At 37.4% G+C, this 20,990-nt stretch overlaps 1 protein-coding gene across 6 annotated transcripts in view; it reads left to right on the plus strand.

Annotated features, from left to right (window-relative positions):
* LOC131430361 (glutamate-gated chloride channel) overlaps positions 1-20,990 on the plus strand; it is a 249,491-nt gene that overhangs the window by 209,700 nt on the left and 18,801 nt on the right. For 3 of the 6 annotated variants that reach the window (XM_058595278.1, XM_058595273.1, XM_058595272.1), the window contains exons 10-13: positions 9,227-9,544; positions 10,201-10,322; positions 10,382-10,506; positions 19,566-19,598. In XM_058595278.1, the coding sequence (XP_058451261.1) occupies positions 9,227-9,544; positions 10,201-10,322; positions 10,382-10,506; positions 19,566-19,598 (598 nt within the window). The remainder of the gene's footprint in view (positions 1-9,226; positions 9,545-10,200; positions 10,323-10,381; positions 10,507-19,565; positions 19,599-20,990) is intronic. The other 3 variants (XM_058595277.1, XM_058595276.1, XM_058595274.1) reach the window with 1 other exon arrangement.

Here is a 20,990-nt window from a genome sequence, read left to right on the forward strand (position 1 = left end):
TCCCGTAACTTAAGTGTAATTCATGATATAATCTATTTTCTGAAAAGGGTGTTCTAAAACCAGTTTTTGTAAGAAAACACATATATTTTCAATTCATATGAGTCTTTTATGTTATACAAAGTTTTTCATCATTAAAAACTACACAACTTTCTCAAACATACTATGCTGCTATCATTTCAGTATAATGAAATAGAGCAATTTTTCATGTTTTTACCTTTTTTTATATATATAAGAAATAGGTATAGAATTCGCTCAAACTTTCGAAAAATTTTCCGAGGCCCGGAGGGCCGAATGTCATACACCAATTCAGCTCGACGAACTGAGCAAATGTCCGTGTGTGTGTGTATGTGTGTTGTCAACTAAGAGGTCGAGATCTCAGAGATGGCTGGACCGATTTTGATCAAACTAGTCGCAAATGAAAGGTCTCCTCGTCACCCAAAACGCTATTGAATGGTTTTGAGATCGGATGTTTACTTTTTGAGTTATACGAAGTTTTATGTCAAAATTTTCAGTTTTTTGACAGTATCTGTCACAATTGACCTTGAAAACAGAATATGTTTTCAGACTTAGATTCCGCACGACAATAGCTATCCAACAAGCCATAGATTGTTAAAATCCGTCCATTTTTAACGGAGATATCGAAATTTTTGTGTAAACGACTTTTTCCCCTATTCCAGCAGTAGGAGTTTTGAGCGCTGTATGACAAAGCAATGCTTGGGAGCAACGAAAACACGATTTTTTATACTGTTACATACAATTGTTTCTAAGTACCAAAAAGACTGTGTACAGCATCCTTTTTCATGACATTTGGCCTCGGGCCGATTTTATGACTGACTTATATAAACCAGATGATGGCAGAATTTTTTTAATTATATTGTTTTAAACTACTTACAGCAATAAATGCTGGAAGAACATAACATCCATATACCATTCGAATCAGTTCGTCGAGATCAGCAAATGCGTGTGTGACAAATAATTTCACTCAATTTTCTCGGAAAATTTCTTTTCTACAAATTCAGATTCATACGAAAAGTCGTATGCTCCCAAACAAAGTTCCTGCATTATGTTTGGTTCCGACCTCTGGTTCCGGAACTACAGGATGATATGTGAAACGAAATCAAAATTGTGTAACTCATTCTTCTCGTAGATGGCTGAACCGATCTTAGATTCAAATGAAATCTAAGAATCATCTAAGATTCAAATGAAAAGTTTCAAGATTCTATAAAACATTTTGCTTTTCAGTCAGATCTAACTTCCGGTTTCGGGGATTGTATAAAAATGTCTATTCCACATAATTTAATCAGGTTTATCGGGTTAGCAGATTTGGATAGTCGATAAAAAAATTAACTTTTTTCAGTTTTAGTGGTATTCAGTTGTCGATCAGAAGGCACCTAAAAATTTAATTCGTGCTATGATCTCTCAAAGATGTCTTAACTGATTTTCAAATATTTTGAAACAAATGTAATTTATACAGCTACTCAGGTGAATTTGTCTGACTTCGGCTACACCGAATTTCGAATTCCGGTTCCAGTATAAAATCGTTTCTCAAAGCTCAATCGTTTTCTCAAAAAAAGCCTAATCAAATTTCAGAAACAAAAATTTTAATTAAAACAAACTTATATACAAAAATTAATTATTTTATCCAATTATGACTTCCGGTTCTCGAATTACATGATGATGAATTTTTAAAATTCAAACCAATATAGAAGATGACAATCCCGAAAAGCTTCAAAGTTGGACTCAAAACTGTTGTAATTTATTCGTCATATGGCCATACGAATCGGTTTGGATTATGCTGGTTCCTGAATACCGGCTCTGGAAGTACCTTAAATTACCGTAAACTCTAAAGTTGAACTTACATATCATGGCATGTTTGATCGATTATCACACTTCTAGATTCAAATTCGATCTGCAAATCGGATCTTTCGACATTACAGAGTAATGAGTGACATAGAGTAATGAGCGACATTACAGAGTAATGAGTGATTAAAATCTCAAATTGTCGCTTAAAACGACGGTCATTACAAAAATGACATGAAAACTTTAACACCGAAGAATATTCATGCAAAAAACACATGCGGATTGATAAAAAAAAGGTATCATCTCACTGCTAGGTGGATTAAACACGTTTTTTTTTACAAAATTCCAACTTTTCTATCATCAAAAGGCGCAGAAAGGTGCAGATGAGACTACTTACATATTAAACTACTTCAAAAGAGCTTTTATACCGTGGTTGAATTACTCGTATGCGATCGTCTGCAGGCGAGATATGTTCTTTTCAAATATCCTTGTCCTTGACATTTGCAATGATAAAGTTCACTTCATGTCAGATCAGATTTTTGTATATATTCATTACTATGGTACTTGCCACAAAATATGATTTTTTTTGCACATTGAAGTCTAATTATTGAATAGTTTAGTAACTGTTTTGTCACGACTTTTAAAAAAAGCAGTCATCAAATCGAATTAAGTTATGTCATCTTCTGGTAGAGAAAAGTATGATTAAAACTCATTTTTAGTTATTTGTATTTATGTTATGATAGCTGACAATGTTCTTAACCAGCTAAAAGACTCTTAGCATCGTCCGACATATTCTTCTTGGACTGTTTTGGCCATTCACGAATATTTGTAATCAAAGGATCCGATAAAACTAATAACCAATTCATGGGATCCCGATTTATATTTATCCGCAGAGCTTTTCTATATAAAAAAATACCAAAAAATGACATAACGTAATTCGACATGATGATTGCCCTTTTTCAAAGTCGTGGCTTCTTATCTCACTTTCAAAAAACGTCTGTAATGATTACGAAACTTTACTATTTGTAGACTTCGATGTCCATAAAAGTCTTTTAGTGTGAGAGTTACCATGGTAACGAATATATACTGAAGTCTGATCTGATATACAATGAACCTTATCATTGCAAATGTCAAGGACAAGGATATTTGAAAAGAACATATCTCGCCTGCAGACAATCGCAGACGAGTAATTCAACCACGGTACGAAAGCTCTTTTGAAGTAGTTTAATATGTAAGTAGTCTCATCTGCACCTTTCTGCGCCTTTTGATGATAGACAAGTTGAAATTTTGTAATAAAAAACATGAAAAATGGCTCTATTTCATTAAACTGAAATGATAGCAGCATAGTATGTTTGAGAAAGTTGTGTAGTTTTTAATGATGAAAAACTTTGTATAACATGAAAAACTCATATAAATTGAAAATATATGTGTTTTCTTATAAAAACTGGTTTTGGGACACCCTTTTCAGAAAATAGATTATATCATGAATTACACTTAAGTTACGGGAATAAAACCTTCAGCAATTTGTTTGAAATAACTTTCTGAACAACTTTGTCGAAGTAATTTAGCCCCTATGTTGGCTCTGAACTAAAATAATATTTTTATCTCACTTTACGGGGGATTAATCACATAAAAAAAATTTGACAAAAGATGGCGACTATCATTCTGAGTAACTTTGCTATAGGTACTGTACCTCAAAAACCACATTCCTATGAGTTATCAATTAAGAGCGTGGAATTGCGCTTTTGAACCACTGTGCAGCGGCTGGAACTAAAGGGGCATATATGGTTGCGTTCCTGCCCACGACCTCAAGGAGATCTGCACTTTCGTTTCCCGGGATTCCACCATGTCCAGGACTTGAGCATATAGTAACATAGTTGCTGCAGTATGTCTCGATTGCCTGGTGAAGTGGTGTAGGGATCTCCCCGTCTCCAAGGAGGTTGTAATCACCAGGGAGTCCGAAAATATCACAGGATCCAATGCCGGGGGAGGCTTCGGGAGATGGATACGTTTGAGCCCCACACCCTGATACCCGTGCCAGTGTCAGTGCGCGACCCGTCGGTAAAGTAAACGGGTGTATCTTTGAACCTTTGGTTATCTGAAGGAAACTTCTCTTAGCCGCTGCTGGGAGAGGCTTGGCTCCGAAGGATTGTGTCAAGGAAGTTTCGAGTCTGGGAAGATTTTCCTGGCACCAGGGTTTCAAGCAAACTCGACGCAGGTGGGCCAGTTTGGGAAGTTTTACCCCGTGAATCTCTTATTTCGAACTTTCGATCGAACGCTCTTCATCAAGTTCTGGACAAGTGTTGCATCGCATTTTATGGACGCTTAAGCCCAAATTTTTTTGAACTCCTGCTTGTCCCCAGCTGCCTTACCAGTCTTCTTGAAGACCTTCTTCACGATTGCCCAGTAACGTTCGATGGGTCGAAGCTAAGGGCAATTTGGTGAAATGATATTTTTCTCAACAAAATGTATACCCTTTTCCGCATGCCAATTGAGAGTGGTTTTGGCATAGTGAGCCGACGCCAAATCCAGCCAAAACAGTGGAGGTGTACTATGCTTCTTATATAAAGGCAGCAATCTCTTCAGGAGACACTCAGATCGATAGATTTCTGTATTTATAGTTCCGGTAGTGTAGAAAATGGTTGACTCCAAACCACAGGAACATATTGCTTGCCATATCAGTACCTTTCGACTGAATTTCTCCACTTGAATCGACCTGTCCGCATTGCTCACATTCTCCCCAACGACGACAATAAAGTATTGTGGACCTGGAAGGGTTTTTGAGTTCTCCTTTACATAAGTCTCATCGTCCATCAAAATGCATACATCCGGACACAGCAAAACACGTGAATACAATTTCCGGGCCCTTGTTGCTGCTCGCTTCTTCTGTTCTACACTTTGTTTCGAGATTTTCTGCTTCTTGTAAGTCTTCAGGCGATTTCGCCTCTTGATACGCTGGATCATTCCGACACTCATTCCTGCTATTTTGGCCAAATCACGTATTGACATTGATTTTTTCTTCATGATTAGAGATACTACTTATGGTCCAGTTTCGGGTTGGAAGAACAGGGTTTTCTGCATCTTGCTGGTTGCTCATCCAAAGAATAGTGTTCCCCAAACTTATTAATGATGGTTTCAACACTGGCATGATGAATTCCAAACCGCTTCGCAAATTTTCGATTGCTGTGATGGAGATGCACTGATTGCTAATGGTCACTTAAACGAGGCGAAACGTGGTAACTAAGTTGTGGTCTAGAACCACACAATACCCTTCTCACTTAGCCATGTGTCCAGAACCCTAATTTTCACTTCCTTTTCAATACGCGACATTTTTAAAACGCAGAATTTCAACCGCACAAACGAATTCTGACAGCCAAACGCACAGCATGTTGTGATCTGAGCATAATACACCATCACAAATACATGCATACAACACAAATGTATGTGGGTAGCTTATTTTCGATACACTCCTTAATCAGTCTACTCCAGATGATCTCTCAAAGTAACCCAGGGATCTATGGAATGAAAGCAGTCCCGATTTACACAAGCTGTCACAGCTGGGGTGCTTGAGGGAAGGTACGAGGCGATTCTAACGACCCTATTGTAAGTGGGGGCGAGAACGACATTTGGGAATCGGAACCGTTGACAAGAACTCAAATTATTGGTCAAGGTGCTCAGCTATGTCGGCCGGAATTGAAGAGTGGTGGCCGTTAATTACTAGGGTAAATCCTTTTTGTCTGCGTTTCCCCCGTAAGGCAATGAGCCTCCTCCAAAGTTATTTGGTAGACGAGTCGGCTGAGATTCCTCCAAGAAACATGTTCAAGCTATCGGCTTTCGCCTCAGCGCGGTGGTTTCTGGTTCTCGATGGATTTGGTTCTCGATGGAGGTCTCATATCCCTTCCAGTCCGTTCTGTGGTTCAACGAGATACAGATTGGTGAATAATCACTTCCTCCAGCGCCAGTCCATATGTACCAGCCACACTAACACAATAAAGTGAAATAAACCTCAGAATCAACTGTGGATTCTTCCGTTGTTCTAGAATGAGTGAATGATTTGTATCCAATAGCTACACGTACCTTATGATCAAAAAAGAACCGGAAATTTCATTTTAAAATTCCCGCGCTTGTCCAATAGAATTAAATCCATACCATTTTCAGTTAGTACCAACCTTCAAAAGATACGTGTATAAATTTGACAGCTGTCTGATTATTAGTTTGTGAGATATTGCATTTTGAGTGAAACTACTTTTGTTATTGTGAAAAAAAGGAATTTCGTGTGTTGATGAAACACTACTTTTTGATGAAAAAAAGTGCCGCCGATACCAAAAAATGGCTTGATGAGTGTTATCCAGACTCTGCACCGGGCGAAGCAACAATTCGTAAGTGGTTTGCAAAATTTCGTACTGGTCATATGAGCACCGAAGACGATGAACGCAGTGGACGTCCAAAAGAGGCTGTTACCGATGAAAACGTGAAAAAAATCCACAAAATGATATTCAATGACCGTAAAGTGAAGTTGATCTGAGCAGTGTTTGGAGCTGTTATATCGAAATAAAACCGATTTTTTTCGTCGATATATAAGAATGGACGAAACATGGCTCCATCACTTCACTCCGGAGTCCAATCGACAGTCAGCTGAGTGGACTGCACGCGATGAACCGAACCCAAAGCATGGAAAGACTCAACAATTGGCCGGTAAGGTTATGGCGTCTGTATTTTGGGATTCGCATGGTATAATTTTCATCAACTACCTTGAAAAGGGAAAAACCATCAACAGTGACTATTATATAGCGTTATTAGAGCGTTTGAAGGACGAAATTTCAAAAAAACGGCCTCATTTGAAGAAGAAAAAAGTTTTGTTTCATCAAGACAATGCACCGTGTCACAAGTCGATGAAAACCATGCTGAAATTGAACGAATTGGGCTTCGAATTGCTCCCTCATCCACCGTACTCTCCAGATTTGGCCCCCAGTGACTTTTTCCTGTTCTCAGACCTCAAGAGAATGCTCGCTGGTAAAAAATTTAGAAGCAATAAAGAGGTAATCGCTGAAACTGAGGCCTATTTTGAGGCAAAGGACAAATCGTACTACCAGTGTTGGTGATTGCCGAAAATTTCACAGAAGCTGCTATATTGTATACAACATTTTCAATCCGGTAGAAGATGCTACAAGAACTCGAGTCTCTCAATGCACGAATCGCGAGAGAATTTTTCTACATTCCTTCGCTCCACTTCATACTCTGAGTATTTCTCGGCCCTTAAAAAAAATTGCAGTCTGATAATGATCGCCGCTGTGTGGAATTTACCAAGAGAGAATCGCAAGTTGACAATTATCGCAGAAAATCGAATCGATGATTCGACTTGATGATTCTCATACTAGGTTGCAATATTTCAAAACCCTTGTGTGGAGCATTCACAGACATTTTCATAGACACAACTTATACAAAGATTATATGCACATAGTTAGAATAAGCTGCAATAGTAAAATGATTCTATCGCAATTATCAACTGCCTGTATAGAATCGGATCGCGAAACGAGAATAAGCAACCGTTTGTTGCTTCAGAGAGGATCCCCACAGCAGCGTGCTAACCTTTGATTCTCAGAAATGTCATCGAGAGAAATTAGCTCTCGCACTGGTGTCGATTCTATGTTAAATGAGCCATGCCAGGTTTTTTGTTGTTGCGATAATTTCCAACTCTCTTTGATGGCACTGATTCAATCGGTGAAGAGTTGCCAGCGAACGTTCTTTGATACGATAAAAGCCATCCTTGCGTACTACAAAACTGGTATCGAAAAGTTGGAAGATCGCTATAATCGCTGTATCGCCTCTGATGGCAATTATGTAAAAACGAATTTGGCAAAAAAAATGTATGTTTCTATTAAACGATACGAACTTTTCAGCCGAACTGTTATACAAAGAAGTAGAAAAATTTTCGTGTGGCGATTTTTATAATGGATGAAAATTTAGAACAACGTGTGTGCATCAAATTTTGTGTTGCAAATGGATTTAAGTGTTCCGAAACGTTGGAAATGTTAGAAAAGGCCTTTTCTGAATCGTGTCTATGAAAAACACATTCTTTGTATAGACGCCAAACAAAAACTAATCGTACGATATGCGTCAAAATTTAACAGAATGTGTATAAAAGTGTTGCCAACGTTGAGAGAATAAAAGTTTATCGATTGGACAAGCGCGGGAATTTTAAAATGAAAATTCCGGTTTTTTTATTATAAGGTACTAATAACTCATATTGTGTAAAAAAGGCGGGTGGGTAATGTCAGAGACATAACTGGATGTCGTAAATACGAAAACAACTGACATGTTCCTTAACACTTCCGAATATCAATTGTATGAATTATGCAAGCATTCCCCTTTTTCACTTCACTTAATCTCGATTACTGTGAATTTCACACAGCGAAAAGTGCACAATTCTGAGCAAACTGTTCTTGATTTGCACTAAACTGAGAAACGGCTGATATTGTGCAATGCTCTCCACCGTTGTTTTTTGCCCAATGCTAATGACTGGCAGCTGTGACGTAATCGCTCTTGTCGAAAGCGAAACTAGCTGTGCAGACGACACAAAACACATCTGCTCGCAGTGGCGATAGAATCCAAACTGATTCAATTTTTGTTGAGAGGCTTGTTTTTACCAGATTTCGTTTGTAGCTTTTTCACTGATGGGCGGTCCTAACGGCTATAAAAATAGCCGCATACAAAATTTTAATGTTGATTATTTCATTTCGGATTTGCATAATTTATTGAAAGAAACTATCAATATGCTATAGGGATTCGTTTCGAGCATTCACAAGGACCAAATTGAGGAACTCACTGCGATATTCACCACTTTTCGGAACTTTTTTCCCGGACGTTTTGTTATACAGCAGCAGATATTTTGTTCTCCTCCTCAGAACGCGTTCTGATTGGCTGGTGTTGACATGGGTCAAATGAGACAGGTTTTTCAATAGTGTACTATTGAAATACTTCAATGCTTTTGCTATACACGTTTAAATTGAAAAATTTCGATTCTATTGGTAGTTAGATTATATAAATCCTTTCATAGATCACTGAGCTATGAGCTTTAAAAATACGAGAAAGGCAAACGCGCCTTATGAATTATCCTCTTTGATACTCGTTTATACCAAACATTTCAGAAAAGTTTAATTTTGAATTATTTGAGAGTATGTCACAAAACTGGAAATTTTATCATAAAATTGTGATCATATTTCCGATGGCATGTCGCAAGAATTATGTTGATTCATTAGATACAACAATAGACATTCACGATCAAAAACTTATCACTCTCTCAGAGGGTAAATTTTGAAAAGGCACCCCATAGTAAAGTAAGTCGTATTCACGACAAAAATATGTATTTATCACAGTAACTACCATTTAAAACTAACGCTCGCCTAATGTTTCTTCTGTCTTCCAGGTGAATACAGTTGCCTCAAGGTGGACTTGCTGTTCAAACGTGAGTTCTCGTACTACCTGATCCAGATCTACATTCCGTGCTGTATGTTGGTCATCGTGTCCTGGGTGTCGTTCTGGTTGGATCAGGGTGCAGTCCCGGCCCGGGTCTCACTCGGTGTCACCACCCTACTCACCATGGCAACGCAAACATCCGGTATCAACGCATCGCTACCGCCCGTATCGTACACCAAAGCCATTGACGTGTGGACCGGCGTCTGTCTGACGTTTGTATTCGGGGCTCTACTGGAGTTTGCCCTGGTTAACTATGCGTCCCGTTCAGGTTGGTAGTCGGCCTCAACCCGGCGGTTGTGCTAGTTTCGAAGAGAATTCTACTGTAGTTTTATTATACTAGTCTGTAGGCAAACTCTGATGACTTTATAATACTGATTTCACCTGCATTTTTCTTCGGTTTCTGTTTGTTTCTTTTTTCCCTCATTTCACGTCATGATTCGCACTGTACGCTTACCTGTCAAACGAATAACGTTGGCAATAAAAAATACATAACCGTTCCTGTAAACTGTAATATTTAAACCAATCGCGATATGCCGTAAAACTCCTGCTCGTCTCCCCCGTTGTGTACATCCAATATATGCATTAAAAAATCATTTCAACATAACGTTTAATCTGATTAATTTTGCTATCTTGTAATTAATACTGTAACGCCACGCAAATTTTGCTTGCCCTGTTTGGCACTTGGCCGTCAATGTTCGCTCCAACGTATATCTTGCTACACTGTAAACAACCAACGTGACTCCTGTCCCGCCAAAAAAAAACAACTACACTGCCAACTATACGTAAACAAAACGCTACCACACACAACAACAACAAAACACGCGCGTCCGCGACCGTTCCGTTCCTTTTGCATCACTTGGAACACATAAATTCTTGTGCGCTTCTTGTCTGTCTTGTCGTCCCTTTTCATTCACGCTCACGAAGCGGATAGAGCAGCGGACATGCACCGGGAGAACATGAAGAAGAAGCGACGCGAGCTGGAACAGGCCAGTCTGGATGCGGCATCCGACCTGCTGGACACGGACAGCAACGCCACCTTTGCGATGGTAAGTCCCGCGTACAACCTCGGACTAGCGCGATAACGGATGCCATTGTCCATTCACAGAAACCCCTGGTACGTCATCCGGGCGACCCGCTGGCACTGGAGAAACTGCGACAGTGCGAGGTTCACATGCAGGCCCCAAAACGGCCCAACTGCTGCAGGAGTTGGTTGTCCAAGTTTCCCACCAGGTAGGTTCATCCTGATCTGAGCCGTAAGGAAGCGGAAGCCCCACGCAGCTCTCTTTCAGGCGCGTAGCAATAAATTGAGGGTATGCACGAATTCACCACCGATGATTTGACAGTTCGTTGGTAAATCGGTCTGATCGGAGTGGTGAGTTCGTGCAGATTCCGACGGGTCGTGAAACAATGCGTTCGCAAGGTCATTGTCAATGTGCTCTCTTTCATTAATTCTTCCTTATGGGAATGCAAAACTTTCGGTAAAGAATTGATTCTACTATATTTTTTTTTATTTTCTGTTAACGCTTTGAAAGGTGTCTCCTGAATACAAATTTTTTTTTTGCTTTGCAAGTACGAGATGTGATGAAAAGTTGTTTCATAATAAAAATGAAAACTCATTCGGAATGTGAATTATTTTGCTAAGGCCAGGTTCTTCAAAACAATTTCCAAAAACTCGAAAAAAAAATTTCCGTAAATTTTTAGAAAAAACTCATAGAAAAGATAATGAATTAGTTCCGAGGGTACACGCCACCGAGAAGTTCGGCTTTTTTCGAAATCAAGTTTATTTGACTGGGTGCCGTTCGAATATCAAAACTATTACACGTATCAACATGAACCAAACGGCTTTTTACTCGTTAGATGTCTCTTTATGGTTGAAATTACAGTTAAAAATATGCATTGTTAGTAAATAACAAATAAAAGTGCAAAAAAATGGTCGAAAGTCGAAAAAAGGCGCACATTTTGTTTTTTCCCGGTGGAAATTTTTCTTTCTTGTTCCGACCATAGCCAATTCGATACAGAATATGAAACTGTTTTACTTTTGCACTAACAAATCGAATGAAACGCCGCATTTTTCAGAACCGCCACATTGAAAAATTCAAAAGAAAAACGTTTTTTTATTAAGTTTAATAATGTTTTTTTATTAAATTTAAAATATATTTAATGTTTTTTTATTAAGTTTAATATATTCTTTGAAATATTGTGTAAATAATAAGTGGAGTTTTTTTAGAAAAATACATTTTTTGGAAGAATCTGGCCATAAATTAATGTATTTGAAAATCTCTTAATTCGAGATATTCCCATACCCACAAATGTTTAAAAAAATCGAAGTTCCATTTGAGAAAAATGGAACTGTATGGACTTTTGCTGATAATTGACGGCCATATTGGGAGCGAAATTGTGTGCTGCGACTCACAGTACAGGTTTCCAAGATATGTACAGAAGTAACTTCGTCCCAATTTCATCTCTACAGTCCTGATCGCTACAATGATGCACAATAATACTCAATTTGGAGGGTACTTTTTTCGAGGCAATCCATGAAAAGTATGCCATGACATTCGCAAGAAAACCGCGCCTCCTTCGTTAGAGTGTAATAAAATAGCTTGAATCGCCTAACTTTTACACAATCAGATTCACGAAGAAAGTGAAAACTGAATGACGATTATGAACGTCATTGTCAATCGGGATTACTCATTACGTCTGAGAGACAATGGCAAAGTATGCAATATATATGTACTATACAGATTTTGATAAGCACACACAGATTCAAAACAGATTTCGAAACCCAGTTTCCACCCTAACTGCTGTCAAACCGCTTGTTTGAAGCTAGTTTCGACGTTGTTGAACTGAAAATCGAGTCAGCTTTGAACCTGGTTTATAAAGGGTGATTTTTTAAGAGCTTGAGAACTTTTTTAAACAATAAAACGCATAAAATTTGCAAAATCTCATCGGTTCTTTATTTTAAACTTTAGATTGGTACATGACATTTACTTTTTGAAGATAATTTCATTTAAATGTTGACCGCGGCTGCGTCTTAGGTGGTCCATTCGGAAAATCCGCTTTTTTATCGACAAATTTTGTTCAGCGATGAGGCTCATTTCTGGTTGAATGGCTACGTAAATAAGCAAAATTGCCGCATTTGGAGTGAAGAGCAACCAGAAGCCGTTCAAGAACTGCCCATGCATCCCGAAAAATGCACTGTTTGGTGTGGTTTGTACGCTGGTGGAATCATTGGACCGTATTTTTTCAAAGATGCTGTTGGACGCAACGTTACAGTGAATGGCGATCGCTATCGTTCGATGCTAACAAACTTTTTGTTGCCAAAAATGGAAGAACTGAACTTGGTTGACATGTGGTTTCAACAAGATGGCGCTACATGCCACACAGCTCGCGATTCTATGGCCATTTTGAGGGAAAACTTCGGAGAACAATTCATCTCAAGAAATGGACCGGTAAGTTGGCCACCAAGATCATGCGATTTGACGCCTTTAGACTATTTTTTGTGGGGCTACGTCAAGTCTAAAGTCTACAGAAATAAGCCAGTAACTATTCCAGCTTTGGAAGACAACATTTCCGAAGAAATTCGGGCTATTCCGGCCGAAATGCTCGAAAAAGTTGCCCAAAATTGGACTTTCCGAATGGACCACCTAAGACGCAGCCGCGGTCAACATTTAAATGAAATTATCTTCAAAAAGTAAATGTCATGTACCAATCTAACGTTTAAAATAAAGAACCGATGAGATTTTGCAAATTTTATGCGTTTTATTGTTTAAAAAAGTTCTCAAGCTCTTAAAAAATCACCCTTTATATCAGGTTTGCTCAAATCCCCAATGCTAAGTGCGAAACGAATACAGTTTTGTGAAATGAAAAGTGTCAGTTTCAGTTTTCTCAAGCGAAAAAGCATTAGATAAAAATTTCACGAAAAGTAAGAAGAACAAAATAAATCTTTTCGTCATAGCCCTTTTTAGTATTTTAAAGCAGTGACGAAAGAAAAGGCTCAAACAAGCGATTCAACCGGGAAACACACTTGTCGATGAAAAACTAAATTCTCGGTTGATTTTTCAGAAGGCCGTCAGAGCAAGTGACAGTTTCTCTTTGTTCACTCTCTCTTTCGATTATTGTGATGTGATTAAAAAAGATTTTCTTGGATTTCACAGTTCAGTTTGAAAGTCGAAAGTTTCGGGCATCATTCTATGCAAAGAGTTAAGTGATAAACGTGTAAACCGCTTGGTAATTAATAGAAGAGAAAGTAAACAAAGAGAAACTGTCACTTGCTCTTACGGCCTTCTGAAAAATCAACCGAGAATTGTCACGTTTGTTTGCCATTTCAACTCTAGACCAGCGTTGCCAGATTTTTCTTGTTTCGACAGACACTCTAACAAACCAGATCTTTCGCTAGATTTTATAAATTTTACCAGATTTTGTCAGATCTCACCAGATCTTTACCCGTTGGTCTCAAGACTATAGGTGGTGAGACCTTTTTTTGCTCACTGAAAATGAAGCCCGGTCAAAATTTCCTTTTACATAGTTAGACATACACAAATCCAGATAAATTCTTTGAATATTTCCAGTGAAAAAGTATTTTTTGATTTACTTTGTACACTAACTTTCGAAATTTACCACATTGATGAGTGCGAAGTTTTTTATCGTGAATATCTCGAGTTTTACTCAACGTGACTACTTTGTTTTTTTTTTCACAATTCCATCGGAAATCTGATCAGTAATTGGTGGTGAGATTTTATGACAGCATTGAATAACTAACTCCAAAATTAAATATTATCAAACTCAATCACTTTTTGATAATTAGCAGTCCCGTTGTTAAACCAGGCGAGACTAGACGAATTACTACTTGTGAGTTTTGCAGGCACATGCAAGTCCTGACAGATTTCCCCCCAGACGCCTGGCATTGTCTGCCGAAAGGTTTTGCCGGAATGCTGGCAGGATTCCGGTGAGAGTATGGTAACAACCGTTTCCGGTAGATAATTTCGCCTAGCGGTTCTTCATTTTTAGTGTCTTTGGTCTTTTATTTTTTTCATTAGAAATTTTAAATGAAGGACCATAACATAGCTTTTACACTACCAAACATGATATGCAAAGGTTCTTCTCTCAATGTTCCAGCATTTTCATTTCAATTACCTGGTCTCAAGAATTGTATTTATTTTTGGTGTTCCATGCAAGATTGACGAATATCAAATGAAGTCGATTAGAAAAAAAAAAGAAGAAAAAGCGGTCTCTTAAGACGTGACGTGGCGAGAGAATGACGCAATTTCGCCTACAAAATTTTGACAGCTGCCGGAATCTTGCCAGACACCTGCCGGCATTCATAATTTCTCTCAAGCGGGTAGACTTCCGCCGTCCCTGCTTATGGCTCACAGGCTCACCTCAACTCAGCTTTTCTTTTCAAAGGGCGAATGCTACAAAAATAAGCAAATCGAGTTTTTTTCTTTCGGAACTGTCAAAATCTTAAATCTAGTAACACGAAAAAATTAAAACTGTGAACTATCAATCCATTCCATGTTCCATTACAACAAAGAGAGCGAAACATAAATTACTAGGAAGAAAAAACGAAACTATTTCTGTTTCGTAATTTTGTTTTTTTTTCGATTATAGAGGTTTTAACCTTAAGGTCATTCGCCTCTTCGGGCCAGAAAAACTTTCTGACTCTATGTGCGGGGTTGGTAATCTAACCCAGGTGGGCTGCGTGAAAGGCATCGACTTACCCATTACGTTATACCCGTCCCCATTTCGTAATTTTGTATGTTTCCCGAAATTTTCATCAATATAAGTTTGAAATGCGACGATATAGACGAATTTCGCGCCAAATCGTATTCGCAGCTGGCAACACTTTCTCAGGTTTGAATTAAACTTCCTGAACATGTGGACTTTGTCGCAAAAAGTCACTTTGCATACTTGATTTTTTTTCAAAATTGATCAAGACTGTTTTTTTAAAGGGCCATGGTTATTTTTATTTCAAATAGTTACTGTCGGAAAATGACAAATCCCACAAAAAAGTGTAGTACTAGTGTTTTTAACAAAATCAGTCAATTTTTTGAATAAAAATACTGAAAAAAATCCTTATTAAGCCCTGCACTGATAAAAAATAACGTCAAAAATATAAAATCGATTTACACAAAACCATTAATTGTTGATTTTGAAAAACATTTGTCCCAAGATAGGAGCTTATATTTCCTACCAACCGTTCATACGTTTTTACAAGTTTTTCTAACAAAAACTACTGTCCAAACAGAATCTTTTATCCAGTGTCACTTTATCGGAAATCAAACTGGTACAATTTATGAAAAAATCACACCGAATACCCTGTTGCTAGTTGCTCGATATTAGCAAAAAGTATCAGTGCTTGATAAGAAAAAGCTTTCGCCAAAAAAACTTTTTTCTTTTTAAAAATGCCTTCCTTGCAACATATGAAAGGTTGACAGGGGGAATGATTACCTAGTTTGGGACAAAATTCCCTTGAATTCTAAAATTTTGTGAATCGATTTTATATTTTTAAAAGTTAATGTTTTCAGTGCAGGAATGGATAAGATTTCTTTTCAGTATTTTTATTCCAAAATTTTACTGATTTTGTGAAAATCGCACGTACAATACTTTTTTGTAGGATTTGTCGTTCTTCCACTACAATTGTTTGAAAAAACAAGTTAAAAAATTTGCCCCTTTTCAAAAGACAGTCTTGATGAATTTTGAATAATCAAGGCATGTAAAGTGAAAATCTTTTTCTTTCAGTAGTGGATTCGAATAGACGAATTTCGCGTCAAATCGTGTTCGAACTTTGCAGCGCCCTCTTATATTTAAATGAGACTTCCTCGACATACAGACTTTATCACAAAACGCCACTTTGCTTACTTTGTTTTTTCAAAGAAGTTTTATTAACAAAAACTTTTTCTTATCCAGCACTGCTAATATCGGGAATTTAGCAATACGATATTCGGTGTAATTTGCTCACAAATTTAGTTCCATTGTAATCTTGGATAATAATGACTCAAGTTTTCGAGAAACTGGATAAAAATTCATTTTGGACAAGAAACTGTTCTTTTTAGAAAAACATTTTTTCTTAAAAGTGTATGAACTGTTGGCTGGAAACATAATCACCTATCTTGGGACAAAATGTTATCAAAATCAATAGGGAGGTTTTATTGTATGTTAAATCAATTTTATATTTTTAAGATCAATTTTCTTCAGTGCAGGAGTCAACTAGGATTTTTTCAGTACTTTTATTTGAAAATTTGACTGATTTTGTAAAAATTTTAGTGCATAATTTTTTAGTAAAATTTGTCGTTCTTCCAGTATAATTGTTTTAAAAAAGGTTAAAAAATTTGGCGCTTTTCAAAAGACAGTCTACAGAAATTTTGAAAAAAAAAACAAGGCATGCAAAGTGGTTTTCGGTGACAAAGTCCACATGTCCAGAAGGTTTCATTCAAATCTGAGAGGGTGCTGCCACCATTTGTTTGAGTTGGTGCGAAATTGGTCACAGATTTTCGTCAACCACTAAAACCAGCCAGTTTTACGAAAAATGTAAGAAGGCGTAACTTCTTTGTTCAGTCAAGAAGCATAGATGTAAACAAATCGAATAAAGACGCATTTTTTATTTCGTTGATTTATTTAGTGCAGATAGGAAAGTGGAAGAATTTTCATACGTTTTTATGATTACCCAAAAATTCAACGACTCGTTGAACATTGATCGGAAAATTGCTCCATTTGCAGTTAATACTAGATTCGCCTCTCCTTGTGAAACAGCTGTTATAATCGTTAAAAACATGTAATTGCTAATACGATCAAGTTTTTCAACATTTTCTTGCACGACGTAGTAAAGTTTGTTGTCAATTTAAAGGGTGATTTTAAGGATGTTTTGATTTTCAAAAAAGAAAACAAAAAATTCGAGAAAAATGATGAAATTGTTATTGGAATCGATAGAACGATCAATATAATTTACTGTTTGAAGATGATTTCATGCAAATGTTGGCCGCGGCTCCGCTTTAGATGGCCCATGTGCAAGGTCCAAGGTCCAACACTCTCTCCAACATATCGGCCGGTATTTCACTAATAATGCCACCGGCCCATAAACCACACCAAACAGTGACATTTTGGGATGCACTGGTAGGTCTTGCAATGCTTCTGGCTCATCTCCACTCCAGATGCAACAATTTTGCTTGTTTACTTATCATTCAATCAGAAATAGTCTTCGTCGCTGAACACAATTTTTCGATGAAAAAGTGGATCTTCCTCCAACTTTGCCAGCGTCCATTCATGATTAAATTATAGATAAAACTGAGTAATTCCAGAAATGCTTAGCAGATCATCAGACTCGACCTTCTCCTTTTTATATGAAACTTTGCACATGACTTCAGTATGGCAAACCATAAGTTTTGAACCGATGGAGAGGTCAATCCGACTCACGACTGATTTTTTAAAAGGGCGTATGTACTTTTGCATTTCACAAAAATTGCCTTTTCCAAATCGTTGTAACTCGGAAACCGTTAATTGTACAAAAATGGCGTTCAGGAAGAAGTTGTAGGGAGTCGATTGGATACTGGATAAAAAAAATATACACTGAAAAAAAATTTCGATTTTTTTCTCAATAATTTCAAAATGAATCAAAAATATTAAATTAAAAAAATCAGGGTTTCGATTTTTTTTGATAATTTTTATTTTAAAACTGTTATTAAAACCTACAGATTGATGGCTATCCCATCCGTGCCTTTTGTAAAACAAAGAAGTTACAGCTAAAACAATTTACAGATATATTCGAAATTTTGATATAATTAAGAATTATTCATGTACTTGTAATAATTGTAGATATAGCAAGCAAATAAACAATTCATAGAAACATAAAAAATGGTGTTATAATTAAATATCCAAGTATCTCAAGAACAGCTACTATTATAAGAAAGGATATCATGAACAAATTTATTGCCTTTGACCTGTAGAATAATATTCTACTGTTTAAATGACTATCTTTCAACGAGAACTTGAATTTTCGAATATATCTGTAAATTTTTTTAGCTGTAACTTCTTTATTTTTCAAAAGGCACGGATGGAATAGCCAACAATCTGTAGGTTTTAATAAGAGCTTTAAAATAAAAATTATCAAAAAAAATTAAAACCATGCTTTTTTTTATTTAACTTTTTTGGATTATTTTGTAATTATTGAGAAAAAATTTTCAGTGTATATTTTTTTTTAAGCTGCCCTATTGATTTCCTACAACTTCTTCCTGGACGCCATTTTTGTACAATTAACGGTTTACTGAGTTACAACGATTTGAAAAAGGCAATTTTGGTGAAATGCAAAAATACATACGCCCGTTTTAAAAATCAGTCGTGAGTCGGATTGACCTCTCCATCGGTTCAAAACTTATGGTTTGCCATACTGAAGCCATGTGCAAAGTTTCATCCAAATCGGAGAAGGTCGATTCTGATTTTGTCACTTTTTCGTCTACTCATTCCTGGAATTGCTCAACTGAACAAGTTGACGCTGACACAAGACACGATTCACGCGTGGTATGTCAACAACAATGTTGCCAAAAAGATGCCAGAAAAAAACCATCACCCTTTAGAAACAGAGTAGAAGTTACTCAGTATTTAAAATCAACGTTGTTCACTTTTTAACATTGGAACTAAATAAGCAAAAGTAAGTACAAACTGCTCACTTGGGAGTAGAATTGAACAAGCGTAATCTAGAAAAACGTAGTGTCATACAGAATTAGACAACATTTTATTTTTATATCAGTACAGTTTTATTTGTTAACCTCAAACTTGATGTTTAGTATTTCCTCGATTAGTGGGATTATACCGTTCACATGGCAAAGTCGCCGACAAGATTGCGATTTTACGCCTACTTGGTGATGAAACTCACAGCGATCCGATATCACCAACACTTTCACAGCTCTAATAAATGGACCTTGCGAACGCATTCACGAACCATTCCGTATTCAACTGAATTCCCGAATCGAAAGATAATCATTTTACATTTTGTTTTGGACCTTTTTGTTGACCAGAATCCTGTCAAAGCTCAAAAGCACCCATAACAATGACAACATCTTCAGGTTTCAAATATATACACATTATTTCTCAGGTCCCCCATAATCTCTCTTTCTCTCTCTCTCAAATCCAAAACAACAAATAAACACTATGTCAAAATTATTACCGCTTATACTATCCCCCCCCCCCTTCCTCTCAAAAACCCCCGCACACAAGCTTATTTCATCTAAACCTTTGAAACATTTTACATTTTCTACCCTGAATTAAATTGATTTTTGTTACCACCGTGTACCGTGTAGCCCATTGAAGCAGATACCGTGCTTCGGAAGGGGGTAATTATTTTCCCAACTTTTACTTCCTAAAACTGTTTTCTTTTCTGTTGAACGAGCAAGCAATTCTCTAGTGTAGCCATAAAACTACTTGCCTATCATATCGATTTTCCAAACAATAAAAAAAAATACATTTGCCGACCGACCGACCGTCCCCTTCTCTATAGTTTTCCTGCTTAGGTACAGTTGATGCTTTACAGACCTTGAGTTCCGTTCCATAGTTTGAACACTAGCAATTGGTAAACAACCTTAGTTTTTTTTTTATTCAACAACTCCTTTGCCATACATAATTCGAACACAACGCCACGGTCATGTGTATGATAAACTCATCTGTTGAACCCGTACTAAGTACATAGTCCGTTCCATCCGGTTCCGTCCCTTTGCCCGCACAATTTTACGATAGAAGGTGTGATGAAACTTAGATGAAACATATCCTAACAAAACAAACAAACTGTTTAGTTGCACAAAAATCAATTTAATCTAAGAACAAGCTACTAACCATTTTGTACCGAAAGCATTTTAGGTTTCCAAGTTGAGAGAAGGAACTGCGAAAATTTATATCAATTATTTAAAACTGTTATTTGCTATCAATTGACTCATCAAAAGGTCTATGATCTGATTCTAGACGCCTATGAAGTAGGTTACTTGTTTAAGCTACTTCCAAAAATTTTTTCAGTTTGTCCAATGCATTCCGCGAAAGGTTATAGGAGTGCTTTCGACTGTTTACTAACTCCACCTTGCTTTAATGAGCCTATGCTTATCCCGTTTCCGGCACTCGGACTATGGAACTCTAGTCTCTTTGTACTCCCATCGCTAGCACATTCTCCTCTGTTGCACAAATCTCACACTTGACGTCCTTTTTTAGGTCCTCTACCGACAGTCAATTGATCCGGCCTTTCTTCTGGTCTGCTTCTTCCTATACGTCCAATCCACTGTCAGTTCGTGGACGATCCACAGACATGTCCTGCCATCCGCAATTATGCCATTTTTTCAGGTATGCACGATGAAGTTCTTCTAGCAGCTGATGCAGATCGTGACCAAGAGCGCGTTGGTCCTCCAAGAGCCCCCGAACACCAGACTTCTTGCTCGATTTCGTCACTGTCTATCCGAACTCGAGATGGAAGGTCAACATTGTCGTTTCTTGAACCTCTTTCTCTCGTTTATTTAGTCTTCGAAACAGTGATGGTAAACCCAATCCTCTAGACTTCAGCTTTCAGTCTGATGTACGTTTCCGACATCGCCTCAAAGTTCCGTACCATTAGGTCCATGTCTTCAGCGAAGCCAAGAAACAGTGCGTACTGCCTGAAGACTCTATAAGATGTGACGTTGAATAGTATCCATCGTCGCTTTGACCAACTGAACTCATCCACCATAAACTATAGCTGGTCTAAATCA

This window comes from Malaya genurostris, chromosome 2 (genome assembly GCF_030247185.1).
Source record: "Malaya genurostris strain Urasoe2022 chromosome 2, Malgen_1.1, whole genome shotgun sequence".
NCBI lineage: Eukaryota > Metazoa > Arthropoda > Insecta > Diptera > Culicidae > Malaya > Malaya genurostris.